Genomic DNA, 17,207 nt, shown 5'->3' with positions numbered 1-17,207 from the left:
ACGCGCTTGCGCACTGCCGCGCGCCGGCCGGGCGTGAGTTCTGCGCGGGTGAGTTGGAAGAGAGAGAGAGAGAGAGCCGGTGGTGGCGCTGCGTTGGGTGGCTGCGGCTCCACGTGCTCCCGGCAGTCGGTTAAGACCGTTGGCGAAGTCTGCTGAGAGGTGAGGGCAGCAGCTTAAAGCCCGGGGCCTGTAGGGTGGGGCCTTGGCGGCTTGTCCGCTTTCTTGCGGATCTGCTTGCCGACGAAGGCTAGAGTCCCGACCTCCGGGAGAAATTGCGTCCCGGTTTTAAGTCAGATAGGCAGTCGGGGCGGTCCAAATGGCATGGTTGGTTTCCACCGCACAGGGCTTCAGACCCGCTGCCTGATGGGGAGAAAGCTCTGTTCTTAGTCTCGAGAACTACTGAGGGCTCCTGGAGCGCCAGCGGACACAAGTGCGCGCGAATCCCCAAACGACCATTTAGATACAAAAGCCCTGTTGTGCTCGGCTCTACATCTGACCAAAAGGGATACTAGAGACCCTAACTTGGGGTGATGTGAAGATTACAGGGGTAAAGGACTTGGCATGTTGTAGTTGCTCGGAAAATGTCAAAATTGCCGGGCGGTGGTGGCACTCAACTTTAATCTCAGCATCCGGGAGGCAAAGGCAGGCGGATTTCTGTGAGTTCGTGGCCAGTCTGGTCTACGAAGTAAGTTCCAGGACAGTTACACAGAGCAGCCCTGTCTCGAAAAACCAAAATAAAAACAAAGAAAAAGAAAATGTCAGGATTTTTCTGCAGCAACTACCTCCTAGGAGAGAGAGGTAAGAGGGTTGTGTGTGCCTGCAGGCCTAACTTCTGGCCATTGAGGGCTTAGGACACGGGACTTGTTCAGATCAGGTCAGGCCCATAGTGTCTACCATAGTGCCTAAAACGTTAAGGTGAGGTTGTGGTGAGGAGGCTCGAACTGCAAGGCAGGGGCATAGCTTGGATTCCTTGAGCTTTAGTGGAAACAGGTGCCCCGTTCATGGTCTTCCAGGTCCCAGGAGGGCAGAGATATGTGCCTGTCTATTCTTGTTTTGCTCCTGGAAGGGGCTTGTGTCTAGTATAGTGGGTTGACTCCCTGTTTCATGGATCGGGAGAAATTGAAATTTAAAGGGAGAGGTGATTTGCTCACTGGGTCTTGTGCTGGAATTGCCAGCATGGCCTTTAAGATGTGCTGTTTTAGCCGGGTGGTGGTGGCGGCTTTAATCCCAGCCAGAACTGGGAAGGCAGAGACAGGAGGATCTCTCTACAGAGCTAGTTCCAGGACAGGATCCAAAGCTACAGAGAAACCATGTCTCAAAAAAAAAAAAAAAAGGAAAGGAAAATTGCTGTTTTTAGGGCGAATCTAGTCATCATGTGTGCATAAGTAAAAAAAATATGCTTAGAACAGGGAGATGGTCCATTCTGTAAAGTGCTTGCCAAACAAGCATGAGGATCTGAATTCTCTTGCTCAGAGCCCAGGTTTAAAAAGCAACGTGTGGTGATGAATCTTTCCCGCTCACTAACCAGCTACCCTCCAAAACTCCCAGATGAAGTTTAGGGGGCTGCAGATGTGGTAATTAAGAGTACTCACTGCTCTAGCCCGCTCTCCCGGTCGTGGTGGTGACACGCCTTTAATCTCAGCACTTGGGAGGCAGACACGGATGGATCTATGTGAGTTCCAGGCCAGCCTGATCTACAAAGCTAGTTCTGGATCAGGATCCAAAGCTACAGAGAAACCCTGTCTTGAAAAAACAAAAGGTACTCACTGCTCCTTCAGAGGGGCTGGGTTCAAGTCCCAATACCCCAAATCCAAGAGATCCAACGCCTTCTTCTGACCTCTGTGAGTACTAGGCACATTCACAGAGGTAAGACATAATATGCATATATCTCAAAGCACTGGAAAGAAAGCACAGGCTTCACTTAGCCTAGGGTTCAGCTTGTAGCTTGTAGCCTTCACATTTGTGATGCTATTAAACTGGCTTTTGTGATTCTGACTCTTAGCATTGGATGTGGTGCACAGCCAAGGTGACCCTCGGGCTGGATTGTCCTCCCTGGATCATGAATAAACTCCTTACAAATCTTCTCATTAGCCTAGCAGGTGGATACACTGTTTCCCCTTTCCTGTCAAATAGAAAAGCAGTTGAGCAAGGCTCCACACTGATGTTTCAGTTGGACATATGACCTGATTCCAACATTCACCTGACTTGATGTACACACTGTGCCCTGACCTGTTCTGTATAGATGCTGTATAGATGCAGTGTGCATATTTTTTTGACACACCGTCTCTGTTACTTCCTGTATCTTGTTTTCAGTATCCTTCTTGGGCCTTTAATTCTGGTGTTTCCCAACCAACAGACCCGTGGATCTCAAGGTTTGCCGAATGCCGTCTCCTCTGTTGGCCAAAAACAGCAGTCCTCGGTGGAGGAGGTTGGAAAGCCCTAAGCCATGTAACGTTGGAGGGGCATTTTCTTCGTCTGCCTCATTGTGGAAGTGCTTCCTGATTTTTTAGTGGCTCCTTTAGCTAATCGCTCCCTGTGCTATGATAGCAGTTTGTCTCTTGGTATCTAATCAGTGACTCTTGTCTTGTTCTTAAATAAATTTGTAAGAATGTCCAGACTAGGTGACACCTGAGGTAGGCTCTTGTTCCTGTGTTTTCTCACTAGTGTGGCACCTGTTTTGTGCCAAATGATAGTAAGCATCTCAGAAGCCAGACAGGTAAACATTAAACATGGTCCCGGCTCTCTAAGCTGGGACTGTGTCACAGGTCTTTACACAAACCAAGCTAGACAACAGGACTTACATGGCCTGGAGTGGTCCTGTCTACCTCATTTGACCATTGGTGCCAGGCTGTAGCTGTCCACATGCCTTCCTTTGCTAATCAGCTGTTTGCAAGCTAAGGAGGGAGGCACAGGACATTGGTGTCAAGGACCTGTGGTTTGTATCTAGCATATAAGACGAACCAGTGTCCAACAGTGCTCCAGAAGGCAGAGGGCTTTGTACACCAGGAAGATTTCCATTCAGGTCTCAACAGAAGAAAAAATCTTGATCTTGCTTTGGCGTGACCTCACAAGCACTGTTTCATACTGAGGAAGCAAGTGCTGGGTTAAGCAGCTCTCCATATTTGGACTGAACAAAGCCCATTTTATTAACAGCAGCATTGCTTTCTTAGAGTACAGTGATTAAAAGGCTATGTAAGCATGGAAAGTTACTGTGGCAGTTGTGACACTGAGCATACTCCTGAGCATACAGTAGCATGCATGCAACATGAACTGGCTGTGTGTGTTGTGCAATGGTCTCCATGCTGAGTGCACAGAGGAAGGCTGGCACACCTGGGTTTGGGAGCATCTGTGATAGGTTTCTTTCTTTCTGCCTCATGTGTTTAAGTCCTAATGGAATGTGTTCGTTTGTCCCTGTCCACTGAGGCCAAGAGAATGTCTTCATTTTAACAATTGTGACTTCAGCCGGGCGGTGGTGGCGCACGCCTTTAATCCCAGCACTCGGGAGGCAGAGGCAGGCGGATCTCTGTGAGTTCGAGGCCAGCATGGTCTACAAGAGCTAGTTCCAGGACAGGCTCTAAAAAAGCTGCAGAGAAACCCTGTCTCGAAAAACCAAAAAAAAAAAAAAATTGTGACTTCATCATTGTGCTTGTAGGAATCATTTTTAGTCTTCATTGGAATTGTTCTTCAGCTTCTCCACTTGCTAAGCTCCACTGCTTGCCTCCTTGCTTTGTTGCTGTTGCAGTCACAGTAGCAATCCTCACTGCACACCTGCACTGTGGTACTCTTTACCACTTTAATTTTGTACATTTTATATGGGGGAGTGCTTGAGTGACAGCTTTATCTGTGCTGCCAATCTTCCAGGTTTAAATCCTCTTCTGCTCTCCTGGGCAAGTTCCTTCTCTCTGTGCCTCTGTGGCCTCAGAAACATTGAGCCGTGACATCCTTCCCTTGTGAGGGCTCGATATATTAGCTCCTGAGCATACTTCCCGGCCTGTGCCGAGCACATAATGTTTTTCTGACACTAGTGTTAGGTTACTTCTCTGAGACTACTGGCAAGCTTTGAGCCTGCTCTTTTACTGTGGAATTCATTTCCTGGGAGACGTTTCCACTTATTATAATTATCTTTACCTTGTTTTGTTTTTTAGGGCAAGAGTTCAAACCAGTCTCTGATAGAACATTTAATCATTTAACCAAAGATGGTGTTTTTTACATGCAATGCGTGCGGTGAATCAGTGAAGAAAGCACAGGTGGAAAAGCATGTGTCTGCCTGCCGAAACTGTGAATGTCTCTCCTGTATTGACTGTGGGAAGGACTTCTGGTAAGTTCTGATAATTCCTGAAGATCCACGGATAGAAGCCCAGACCCTGCAAGCTTGGGAGAATAGAGGCGCAAAATGAGGACAGAGAACAAGAAGGAAACCTTACAGTCTATTGACTAAACTTGATGTGACTAAACTTGATGTGCCGTTTTTGTTGTCCGAGGGTTTTTATCCTGCCCTGTTCCCGCAATTGTTAAGTCCCAAAGAAGTCACACAGAGGTCTACATTAGTCATAAACTGATTGGCCCATTAGCTCAGGCTTCTTATTAACTCTTATAACGTATATTAGCCCATTGTTCTTGTCTATACTAGCCATGTGGCTGGGTACCTTATTCGGCAGGGCAGTCACATCTTGCTTCTTCTGTGACTGGGACAAGACTGCAGAGCAAGCATTCCTCTTCCCAGAATTCTCCTGTTCTTGTCAGGCCTCTACTTCCTGCCTGGTTGTCCCCGCCTATACTTTCCTGCCTGGCCACTGGCCAATCACCATTTATTTAAAATATAATTGACAGGATACAGACCATTGTCCCCCAGCACCGTTTCATTTTAAGAACTTGTGAAAGTGAAGACCAAAGGGACAAGATCCTGTTGGTTAGAGAATTTGGGGCTAGTAAGGTGGCTTGGATTTTAAAGGACCTGCCCTACAAGCTGGACCACTAAGTCCTATTCCCAGGACTCAAGGTGGAAGAGAGAAATGACTCCCCCAAATTGTCCTCTCAGTTCCATGTTTACTCTGTGGCACTTAATACACACACAGTTTGGGAGCAGGTAGTTTATTGTTCAGTGGCAGAGCTCTTGTCTGGTATGCATGAGGCCCTAGGTCCAATTCCCAACACCATCAAAAAAATATTTATTTTTAGAGAAAATTTGATCACTCAGTTTCTTGACTGGCATTTTATTTCCATTATTATCCAGTGCAAGGAAGTGAGCGCTCCCAATAAGGGACTTTTTGGGAGGGAGCGTTATCAGGGAGGAGATGATACTTCATTGTGGTACTGTCAGATACCATCGCTCTGAAAAAATCAACAAATAAGTAGAAAGATTAGATTAAGAATTAGGCTGTTTGTGCAGTTGCCAGGTGTGGAAAGTCACAAACAGTAAGCAGCATGCTGTCGTTGAGAGCCACTAGCACATTGTCAGCCTAGTGATGAGGTGGGTCCCTCTGCAGGGGCGATGACTATAAAAGCCACGTGAAGTGCATCAGTGAAGGGCAGAAGTACGGAGGCAAAGACTATGAAGCCAAGACTCACAAAGGTGATGCAAAGCAGCAGGCATGGATTCAGGTAAGGGTCTCCACCCATCCTGCCGCTCACCCGGCACCTGCTTCCTTCTGGGGGTTCGGGGATAGGTCCCAGAGCAGAAGTGTCAGAACATCTTGAGAAAGATAAAATCCTGGTGCATTTACCTTTGGATGATGTGTTTTGTGGATTTTATCCGCGGTGTTTGGCCCTGCTGACTTTGTTTTGGCTGTAAAGTGAAAACTGAAACATGTACAGGCTCCCAGTGGAGATCTTAGGGCCTAGGCCCTGTCAGTCTGAACAAAGTAAAGAATTTCACAAATGCAAAGAATTTTCTACTTAAATAAAGTGAAAATATTTACAAAACTGGTGAGCTCCAGTTTGAAAAAAGGGGAGATCACTGGACAGATGTCACCTTTGTAGAGGCTGCATTTTCTTGAAAATCAAATTAGTAGTTGCCCCATTGAGTGGCAGAGTGTGAGTGTGAACTTGCTGTGTTGGCTCGCTGAAGGTTCATACTCCTGGCATGACCCTCATGAAGGGCTTCCAGTAGCTGCCCCGTTGAGAAGATGTGCAGAGTGCCGGCAAGATGGCTCAGATGGGATACAGGTACTGGCCACCAAGTCCAGTAACCTGAGCCTAATCCCCAGGACTCACGTAGTAGGAGAGAAGTGATTGGTGCAAGTTGTCCTCTGACCTCCACACAAGCACCTTTCCCTGTTGAGCCATTCTGCTGACCCTGAATGTTGTCTGTCTGGTCATGTGTAAGAAATTGTTACCAGATTAGATCTCTTGAAAGGTTTTTTTTTTTTTTTCCTCCTAAGATTTTATAGTTTAACTTTTTAAGCTTAGGTCTTTGATCCATTTGGAGTTATTTTTTTATGTAACTTAACGTAAGAGTCCAATTTTCCATGTGAAGATCCACTATTTCTAGCACCATTTGTTGAAAAGGGGTCCATTCTTTCATGGACTGGTCTTCATATCCTTGTTGAAAACCCTTTAACCATATCCTTAGGGGCTTATTCCTGCATTTTCCCAGCACTAAGGAGGCAGAGGCAGGCGGATCTCTATGAGTTTGAGGCTAGCCTAGTCTACAGAGCAAGTTCCAGGACAGGCTCCAAAGCTACACAGAAAAACACTGTCTTGGAAAAAACAAACAAACAAAAAACACCATGAAACTATTATTTTTCAATATTGTTCGTTTGGAGTCTCTCAGGGTTCCTTGTAAATTAGATCACACATACAGCTGGACTTTGCCAGCTGTCTTCAGGTAACATCTTAATGTTGTCTCAGCCTATGAGATTAATGCTATCTTTGATTCTTGTAACAGTGTGTTTAGTGCATAATTCTTTCACCCCTTTGATTGTGGTTTTTCTAATTAGTCTATTCTTTATGTTGTATTGCAAATGAAATTTTCCTGATGTTCACACTCGTATTATTTTTTGTTGGTATATAAAGATACAGCTTGCCTTTTCAGAATTGTGTATTCTGTAGCTCTGCTTAATGAGTTAACTGTAACTGCTTGCCCCTCTAGAGCTTTCTACATGTGAGGCTGCATTCCTTCCAGTACTACCTGTGAATATTTGACCTGATTTTGTCTTTTTTGTTAGGAAGGCTTTGGCTTCTTTTTCTTGCCTAATAGCTTTGGCCAGCCCTTCAGTGCTGTGTAGAATAGGAATATTTGTCGTTATACATAGATGCAAATAAAGAATCTTGGCTTCAAAGATGAGAGCCCTTTGGCTGTATCAATATGTCTATTGTCTGTTCTTCTTTTTTAAATAGAAAATTAATGAATTAATAAAGAAACCCAATGTCAGCCCTAAAGTTCGAGAACTTCTGCAGCAAATCAGTGCTTTTGACAATGTTCCCAGAAAAAAGGCTAAGTTTCAGGTATGGATTTAAATGACATTCCCAATTTGGGGTATGCTCCATCAGTGACCTGTCAAGGGAGAACAGCCTTCTTTTCGTGTCTACAGAACTGGATGAGGAACAGCCTGAAAGTGCACAGTGACACTGTTCTGGAGCAGGTGTGGAACATCTTTTCCGAAGCATCCAGCAGTGTGAGTCCACTCCGCTTTGATTGCAGTTTAACAAACAACTGGGAACAATGGAATGGGGCGCTGTGTGTGGAGACTGAGAAGGCATTTCCAGAGCCTCTGTGCTCTTGACGGCAGGAATGAGCTGGGAGCACCTGGTGTGCAGAGACAGCCTTTCAACATGCGTACTTGGTAGTGGGACCAGTTTTTATGGAATGATTGGCATAGCAGTCAGGCTGGGTGAATGGGCGTGAGCCAGGATTTGATGTCTGGCTGATCTGATTCTGAACTCTGCTGTGCTTTGTGTGTGTTTGATCATGGTCACATTATTTAGGCTTGGATTCTCAGTTTCCCAATCTAAACCGTCTGTGCTACTAGACTCTTTATTTATTTCTCATTCACTACAGACCTCAAATATCTCCAGAGTGCCTTGGTGCTGTAAAAGAAATTTAAACAGGCTGAGGTCATTGCATCTTTCAGCCAAGAGTCTTTCAGACCCCTGCATGTTGTGGTGGTACAGTGGGTATATAAAGTGTTTGTCTGTAACCCTGGCGATGAGGAAGCAGAGGTAGGCGGATCCCAAGGACTTGTTGGCCAACCTCTGTAGCCTAAATAAAAAGCTTCAGGTTTTGCGAGAGACCCTGGCTCAAAACTTAGGGTGGAAAGTGACTAAAAAGATATACGATGTTGTCCTCTGGCTTCCACATGTGTACACATGAGCGAGTGTTGTGTGTATAGGCACACCCAGAAAGAAAAAGGTAGCTTGAGCAGCAAAGTGAGATCAGAAGGAAGTTCACCTTTATGGTATATCTTGCACTTGCCTCCACAATGCACAGATTGAAATCTTAAAACCATCTATTATTTAATTGGCATGAATGTGACATACCATTTTAAAAAGTTATTTCTATTATTTTTGCAAAAAAATCAAAGATTTGAAATTGCTTAGTTCAACTGTGGGGTTTTGACTTTTTATAGTTCTTTGGAATTCATAAAGTTATTAAGAATTGAAGAAAATAAGCAGTAAGCTCCTGCTGTGTTCTGACAGCTAAGCTATGACCGGTGACAGCGGCCCCATTACCTCTGCCCAGTGACTGTCTACAGACCAAAGGGCCTCTGGCTTGGTTTAGCCTTGGCTTGGGCATATCCTCCTGGCACTGCAGGTGTGGCAGGGGTGGAGTTTTCTATCCTGGTGTACAGCTTCTCGCCGTGTCAGTTAGCAGGTGCCATGGGTGCAGCCATCACCAGGTGTTGCTCCTGCCTCAGTGGAGCTGGAAGTGGTGGAACCAGCACTGGATGAGGGGTTCCATATAAGGCCAAGTCTTAGTGCTGTGAAGAGCAAAAGGCAGTGGGCAGAGAGGAAAGGGGGTGTTCACTGCAAAAGAGTTGGCTGGTGATCACTCAGAAGCAGGGGCAGTGGAGTAGGATGAAGTGGAAAGACCTGAGTACCTAAGAACCTCTGTATGCCGTTCATCCCGCAGCCATGAGCTGGTTTAACACCAGGTGGAAATTGGGTCTAAGCTTAGTAGAAGGAAAGTTGAAGACTCTGGCACTCAGTGGTCACGTGTTACAGTTTGAGTATTCAGTGTCCCCAAAGGCCCATATGTTGAAGTCTCTTCAACTTCTGGCACTGTTGGGAGGTGAGGAGATTTTAGCAAGTGGGGCCTGGTCAGAGGAAGTTAGAACATTGAGGACATGCCTCTGAGAGGGTGTTGGATGTCTCCCATTCCTCTTCCTGGGTCTCTTTTTGGATTCCCATAAAGCTTCTTTTCCCTTAAAGCCTTGTCAGCTTCTGAGAAATCTGCAACAGTTAGTCTGCTTCCCAGTGCTGCCCTTCCTGGCACTGAGTTAGTGTGCCAAGAGAAGGCTGGTTTGCCTTCATTTTGGCATTGCAGAGGACTGGGTAACTTGTTACATGTCATTTGGAAGTGACCAAGGAATGGAACTTGCTCTCATGCTTGTGGATCCCTCAACCCAGGCATTCCAGCACCTGTAGCAGTCTAATCCGTCCCTCTGGATAGGCCTACAACTTACGGCAGTTCAGTGCACTGTTCTCATACATCTTGAGAGATCAGTACGGTAGGAGTATAGCAGAGACGGGACCTGTTTGCATGGACCTGTTGCCCATTCTTATTAAGTATGGAAGCAGGCAGAAAGTCTGTTGTAACAGTGCATGCAGTGCCTTCAGTTCCTGGCTACAACAGCCTCAGGCTGAGCTCTTTGTGAAGAAAAGAGGCTTGGTTAGCTCACACTTTTTGGAGGTTGGAAGTCTAAGATGTGGTGGTTCCATCTGTTCAGCTTCTGGCAGACAGGTAGTATTGTAGTAGGAGCATTTTGGGATTGGTGACTTGGTAGGAAGCTAACAAGGTTTAGGGTAGGTTTGGTCTTAACTCACTGAGAGCAGCATCCCTGATGACCTAACTGCCATAGACCCTCCGTCTTGAGGTTCTGCCACTTCTGCTTCCATCACATGGGAAACCAACCTGCAGTGCCTGCCCCTGCGAGAGGCACTCAGACCCTATCAGACTTTATTCCCTGTTCTTGACACTGGCCGCTGTCTGTGACTGTCCTGAGGGTGGCCATCACATCGGGAGAAGGAGAATGTGACAGTGCCTTTGTCTATTTCATTTACAGAACAATTACCTGCATTGTGTCCACTGTCCCACACACATGCCATACTTTTCTTGTGTTAGCTGTATGTCAGCTGTATGTGGAACTCTCTTACAGGTGATTCAGCCACAAATGGTAGTTTCCACATGCTCTGTCCTACAGAAGAAGCAGTAGTAGGTATCAGTGGAACTGGACCTTGAGCCCAGCTCTGCAGTCACATAGCTCCCTGGTGCTGTAGTTGGGTTTTTTGTTTTTGTTTATTTATTTTCTTTCTTTCTTTCTTTCTTTCTTTCTTTCTTTCTTTCTTTCTTTCTTTCTTTCTTTCTACCCTTTGCTCTTTGGGGACCTACCACCCAGCTCTCAAATAAACACACGGAGGCTTATTATTATTTATAAGTGCCTAGCCTTAGCTTGGTTTGTTTCTAGCCAGCTTTTCTTAAATTATCCCATCTACCTTTGCCTCGGAACTTTTACCCTATTTCTGTATATCTTTTCTTTCTTTCTTATTCCGAGTCTGGCTGGGTGGCTGGCCCCTTGTATTCTCCTTTTTTCTCTTCTCTTTTTCTCTATTTATTCTCTCTGCCTGCCAGCCCTGCTTGTCCGTCTCCTGCCCAGCTATTGGCCATTTAGCTCTTTATTAGACCAATGTTTTAGGCAGGCAAAGTAACACAGCTTCACAGAGTTAAACAAATGCAACACATCTTTGCATCATTAAACAAATGTTCCACAGCATAAACTAATGTAACACATCTTCAACCCTGCACCTGGCTCTTCTGTCCTCGTCTAGATGAAGGGTGACAGTGAGCCAGAATCATTTCACCCTTCAATAACATGAAAACAGGATCAAGAATGAGGTATGTGCTTGGGGGTGCTTTCCTTGTATTGCTAAATTTTAGCTGTTGGTGTCACAGTCATAAACAGTATAGTATGGACAGTGGCCGGACCAGATATTTAGATAATTCTTATTTTTATTTCTTAAGGAGCAAGATCAGCAACCACCCAGCAACGTGGCCAAGCCTCATGCAGAGATCCCCACTAAGGTTCCACCCGAGGAAACAAATGGCACCACAGAAGAAAAAGCAGAGGCAAAGAAAAATAAAAGAGAAAGGAAGGAGGAACGACAGAAGAATAGAAAGAAAGAGAAGAAAGAGCTGAAGTCAGAAAACCAACAGGAAAACCTGAGGGGCCAGAAGTCAAAAAAGCGCAAAAAGGGCCAGGAGGCAGGACAGGAGGCTGGTGGGGAGGAGACCACAGAGGCTGACGGCCCGCCAGAAAAGAAGAAGGCCCGGGGTGGGCAGGCCTCAGAAGAGGATGTAGACAGAAACGGGGGCCCTGGTGAAAATGCTGATGAGGGGCAGACCAAGACAGGGAAAGGAAAACAGAAGCGGCGAAAACACTCAGAAGGTGTGTGCTCAGCCCGCACACTGGCTTCTCAGTGAGGCTGTGAGCGGGGCACAGGGAAGTGTGTTAGGCCTCACATTCTGGGCCAGGTATGGAGAAGGGCAGAGGCTCTAGGGGTCCAGCTGACCTCCCTTCAGCCTTCTGATGCTCATCTCCAGCAAGCATGAGAACCACCTGCTAAGCTGGGTGTGGTGAGGGAGCGCGCATGCCCATGCCAAGCTGGGCTTTTGTAACTGGACCCAGCTAAACCTTTTTGCTTCTCTAACAGATGAGTCCAAGAAAAAAAAGATGAAGTTGCCAGGACAGCCTGAGGAGGGAGAGGCCAAGGACCATGAGGTTCCAGCAAAAGGTACCACTCACTGGCTGTGTTTATTCTGTGTGGGTAGGAAAAAGATGCTCCTGACAAAGGTAGACCAGGCACTGCCTTGCAGGGTCATGCCCATTAGAGGCACAACTAAGGTGTATGGGTTAGTACCACAGTGCCTCTATCCTCTCTTAAGGAAAAGGGGGATATCTGGGTTGAATATATAGATATGTTGGCCATTATTCATTGCTGCAACAATGATCAAACTATAAAACCAACAATTTTGGCTCATGGTCACTAGTCCTATTGATTTGGGGTCTGTGGTAGGGCCCTGCTGCTCAAAAGGCCAAAAGGGTCCCACAGCCTCTTACAGGTCAATTCTGCAGTGACCCAAAGACAAACTAGTGTCCCACACTGTCTGGGTTACTAATATTCTCAGTGGCACCAAACTGGGTCCCAGTCTTTAGGGGGCACTATGGTTCAAAACCATTAACAGTAATATTGCCCTTAAGTTGGCAGTGAGCCCAGTGTGGTTTCCCAAGGCTTGTTCTGTACCCACCTTCCCCGTGTGTCTTGTCTAGCTCCCCCTCCTGTAGAGATGACCTGAGGTCGGGCAGTTGTAGCTGCTCCTTCTCAGCCTCTGGGTCTGTTTCTAGTGTCTCCCTGCATGAAGTTCCATGGCCACCTCCCTATCTCCATATATACACTGTCAGGATCCAAGAGTGTGGGGCTCCTCTTAAATACCACCTCTCACACAGCTTCTGCCTCATGAAGCTGGAAGTTCTGTTGTGAAGTGGCAAATCCGCACTTGCCATGTATACTCCCACCCTCTCCTGCCTGTAGAAATGAGCCAAGATGGGAGTTAGAGCCATTGGTGAGGGTTCAGTGACTGCCCAAACTTCGTCAGATCTCTTGACGCCTCCGACTTTGTAGACTGAAGGCTTTTAAGGATTAAGTTGTTTTTTATTGGCCTTCTGTCCGTTTTCTGGTTGGATTTGGGGTTTTTGTTTTCTCACAATTATAACTTGAAACTTCTTTATATATCATATGTGTTATACATGTATATTTGTTTTGTTTTGTTTTTGAGACAGTGTTTCTCTGTTTATCTTTGGCTGTTCTGGAACTCACTCTGTAGACCAGGCTGGCCTTCAGCTCACAGAGATCTGCCTGCCTCTGCATCTGAGTGCTGAGATTAAAGGTGTGCACCACCATGCCCAGCTACATCTCCCCCCCCCCGCCCACACACACACACTAAGACTTGAACAGAAGGGGCCTTGTCTGTGCTAAGCAAACAGTGCATCGCTGAGCTTCATCTAAGCCTCTTTTATTATTTCAGGACAAAAGTATCACTAAAGTTGTCTGGACTGGCCTTGACCTTCTCTGTATGCCAGGCTAACTGGCCTTGAATTTGTGATCCTCCTGCCAAACCTCCAAGTAGTTGGTATTACTGGCCTGTGCCCACAGCCTACTACTTCCTGCTTTCCTAGTTTTCTCTCCAGACCTTAAGGTGGTGCAGGTAGAGGTGGGAAGTCCCAAGTTCCCTGTTCCTTGTCACAGCCAAAGGGATTCTTCTTGTGGCCTCCACTGTCACCATATCTAGGCAACTTCTTTCTCATTACCCACCAATATGGGCAAAAGCTCAGATTTCTTGTTCATCTTTGGCACTGTCCCTGTCCCTGCCACAGCCTTTGGAAGGCAGGATTCTGCCTGCCAACTCGACCTTGGCCAACAGTGGTCACCAGTTGAGCACAGGCTGTGGCACTAGCCTAGAGTTAATGGTTGTGGTGTCAGTGTTGGTGGCAGGCCAGGCCTGCCCTTTCTTTGCTCCTTATCTGTAGGTGTGGGCTGGTCTACCTTGTACCTGGTGGCCTTCTAGGTCACTGGCTTTCTTGACTCCAAATCTAGACTGGAACAAAAGAGTCTGTCCCTGGTAGGCCCTGAGACACTGCCAGTCTGACTCTCACCACCTTTCCATGTCGTCTTAGGTCTGAGTCTGGCATTCAGTTGAGAGTTGGGCCTAGCAGGAAAAGCAGAAACAGGCTGAGCTGCTCACCTGCACCTTCTGTACCACAGGCTCTCTGTGGATGCTCAGCTGTCTGTCAATCCTTTCTCCCAGGAGGCTGTCCCTACCATGACCCTTGAGAACCATCTCTCCTCCCTGAGTACATTGCTCCGACGTGCAGTTGGACCCTGGAGGCCCCCCTTACTGAGCTAATGAAGGACTTGGTGTCTTGTTCATGGGAGAGTCATGTCATTTCCCAGGAAGCACGCAACTGTGGAACATTTTTTTCTTTGCTCTTTGGGTAACAAAACAAAGGGCCTTATGCATCATTTTTTGCATTGTAGGCAAATTCAACTGGAAGGGGACCATTAAAGCCGTTCTGAAACAGGCTCCGGACAACGAGATATCAGTCAAGAAGTTAAAGAAAAAGGTACATCCTGCAACAAATAAGGCATGGGATAGCTGGGGAGGGGTTGTTTTAAAGTGTACATGTGTGTTGTTTAACCTGAAAACACTGAGACAGACAGTCACACCTACTTCTAGAGCGGCTCACTTGTGCACCTGCAACCAAGCCAGGGTAGCTCTCTGACTCTGGACCTGTCTAAAGACTGCATGCATTACCTACAGTTGACTATACTAGAAATGACCAGAAGTGATTTTTCCAGGTACTTTGCTCTCTTTTGCTGATATAAATGTTTGCTATTGCTTTTTCAAAAAAAGAAAGGAAGGAAGGAAGGAAGAAAAAGAAAAAAGCTTTATTGCATTTATTTACTTGAGAGACAGAGAGAGCACATGAATGTCCCTTCCATTGAGCTATCTTGCCATCCCCACCCACCCACCCCTTTTTTTAATTCTGTAGTCCTGTGTGAGATGCAGTTTTGTGCACACCTGGGCAGCTGCTGGGTCTTTGCTTGTGTGACCAGCTTCTGGGGTTCTTTTATTTTGTATTGTTGACCTACATCTGGACCTTTTTCAGTATACGTCATCCCCAAAGAACCTTGGCAGGTAGATTTGCCGGGCACATCTACAACATGGCCTCCCCACCTGACATCTGTTTCTCTTTGTAAAGGTCATTGCTCAGTACCATGCAGTGATGAGCGAACATCACATGTCAGAGGAGGAGCTCCTGGCCATCTTCAACAAGAAAATTAACAAGAACCCCACCTTTAAGGTTCTGAAAGACAGAGTCAAGCTTCTGAAGTGAGACACCATTGCTTCACACACTTGTATTGACTGCTTTCTTCTACTGTTTGTAAAATGTGTAATGAATTATAACAATCGGAAATTGCTTTCTGAAACTGTATTTTTAAGTTAATGAAAAAATATATTTTTGTTAAACTTTTATGGAAAAATAAAATATATTCTTGTTGAATTCTATATCAACAGTAAAAAAAATCTGTGTGCTTTAAGAAAACACTGTAGGAAGCTTTAGAATGCAGTGTGGTGGCTGGTGAAGATGGTTCCCCAGTTGATGCGGTGGGAGGTATTGGCCTTGTCAGGAAGACACTGAGAAGTGTGAGCTGTCAGGATCTCTTCAGCAGCACCTGCTCCAGGCTGGCACTGTGCACCCTGGGCTATGCTGGTGGAGCCCTGCCCCATCTCCTACTGAGAGTTGGCGTTTTACCCACAAATCCCTTAAGCCTTCAGCAAGAATTGCCCCTCCGGCCGGTGTCATTGTTCATTCTCCCTTGGGGTGAGAACAAGATGGAGTCAGAACAGTGCTGCAAGGATAGAGTGTGTGCAAGGATAGACTGTGTGTGCAAGGATAGAGTGTGTGCAAGGATAGAGTGTGTGTGCAAGGATAGAGTGTGTGCAAGGGAGATGGTAATGCAGAAGGATGCATAGGCTTGTGACTGAGGCTGCGCCACTGTGCGGGGATGACTCAAATGGCGTGGCTTTGGTCCCTTACCAGTAACTCTCATCTGGACAGTTTAGATGTAAAGTTCTTTAGGGTTGGAATGAATGTGCTAAGTTAGTTGCTAGACCTGCATGCAGCCCATTTGATGGCTGCTTGACTGTCTTGGGAATTAACTGTTGAGCTAGGAGAATCCTTAGACATTCCATGAAGCAAAGCATGCCTAATGAGGTCTGCCGGAGACACCCTCTGTTCCAATGCCCAGGGAGCAGAAGTGTACCACATGAGATGGGCTTATACAGAGGAACTCTAGGGAGCCTCATAAAATGCCCAAATGCTGCAGTGTTTGCCAGTGTGCAATCTTATTTTACCAACTTTCCATGATGTAACAAAATAAACTTTATATTGTGCTCCAGTAGACTTACAGGTGGAACAGCCATCCCAAGGCCCAAAGGAGCTAGAACTCCACAGGGAGGAAGAAGTAAGGTTGCTGTTGTCAGTTCCGGCAGTTGGCATCATGGTGGGTTTCTCTGCTGTCCCCTAAAGCCAATGGAGAGAAGGGCTGGCACACGCAGGTGCCCTGGCATCTGGCATTACAGCCCATCATCCCATGGTCCTTGTTCAAAAGCTGTCCCAGTTGCCTGCCTGACTTACACATGCCCAATCTTGCAGTGCAGGGTCCTTAGAAACTGAAGCAGCCTTCCTGTCAGGGCTCAAGTCCCTGTCCCAGTTCAATGTCAAGTCCACTGCTGCCACCTGCTGTCTGCTCAGGCTTATCGGCAGGGCCTGGCACTCAGGTGTCCCCTAATCTTACAAAGATCTGTTTTGATATACCGGTCAAAGCTTGATGCCTTAATAATTTGTTGCTTATGTGTATGGGTGTTTTACCTGCCTGTAAATCTGCACCATGTGCACGCCTGGTTTCTCTAAAGGCTAGAAGAGCTAGAACTGGTATTAGAGATGATTATGAACCGCCAAAATGTGTGGGTGCTAGGTATTAAGTCTGAGTTCTCTGGAGGAGCAGTCAGTGTTCGTTTGTTTTCCAAGACAGGGTTTCTTTGTGTGTCCCTGGCTGTCCTGGAACTCGCTCTGTAGACCAGGCTGGCCTTGAACTCAGAGACCTGCCTGCCTCTGCCTCCCGAGTCTGAGAGCAGCAGTGCTCTTAACCACTGAGCTATCTCTCCAGTCTGCCTCATGATTTTTATATTCATGGAATCAGTCAACTGGATACTGATAATAGGCTCAAAAAGATAAGTGGGGACCACTGAGGGCTAAGCTGCCTTTGCTTCCACGCTGGACTACAATATCCAGGCTCAGGCTAATGGCAGAAGTCAGAACATGAATGGTGGACAATAGAGGGGCATTTATATGAGGAAAGCTGAGAATTTTAAAAATGTCTTGCTTTTGTTTAACAAGGTTGATTGAAACTTCGGAGGAGGGAGCTTT

General features: G+C 46.4%; 1 protein-coding gene across 3 annotated transcripts; it reads left to right on the top strand.

Moving 5' to 3' along the window:
- Positions 1-20: 20 nt before the first annotated feature.
- On the top strand, positions 21-15,283 carry Lyar (Ly1 antibody reactive). 3 transcript variants are annotated; one of them, XM_038315538.1, is made up of 10 exons: positions 21-159; positions 2,357-2,428; positions 4,146-4,318; positions 5,487-5,601; positions 7,339-7,446; positions 7,533-7,616; positions 11,180-11,603; positions 11,869-11,949; positions 14,251-14,336; positions 14,976-15,283. In XM_038315538.1, the coding sequence occupies exons 3-10, from the start codon at positions 4,197-4,199 to the stop codon at positions 15,108-15,110; spliced, it is 1,155 nt and encodes a 384-aa protein (XP_038171466.1). In that variant the 5' UTR covers positions 21-159; positions 2,357-2,428; positions 4,146-4,196; the 3' UTR covers positions 15,111-15,283. The 3 variants fall into 3 exon arrangements, with proteins under 3 accessions (XP_038171466.1, XP_038171457.1, XP_038171475.1); XM_038315529.1 differs by having other exon boundaries at positions 2,357-2,448; XM_038315547.1 differs by lacking the exon at positions 2,357-2,428.
- The last annotated feature ends 1,924 nt before the right edge of the window (positions 15,284-17,207 follow it).

The sequence above is a fragment of the Arvicola amphibius genome, chromosome 1 (assembly GCF_903992535.2).
Source record: "Arvicola amphibius chromosome 1, mArvAmp1.2, whole genome shotgun sequence".
Lineage (NCBI taxonomy): Eukaryota > Metazoa > Chordata > Mammalia > Rodentia > Cricetidae > Arvicola > Arvicola amphibius.
This window is presented reverse-complemented; position numbering and strand designations above follow the sequence as displayed.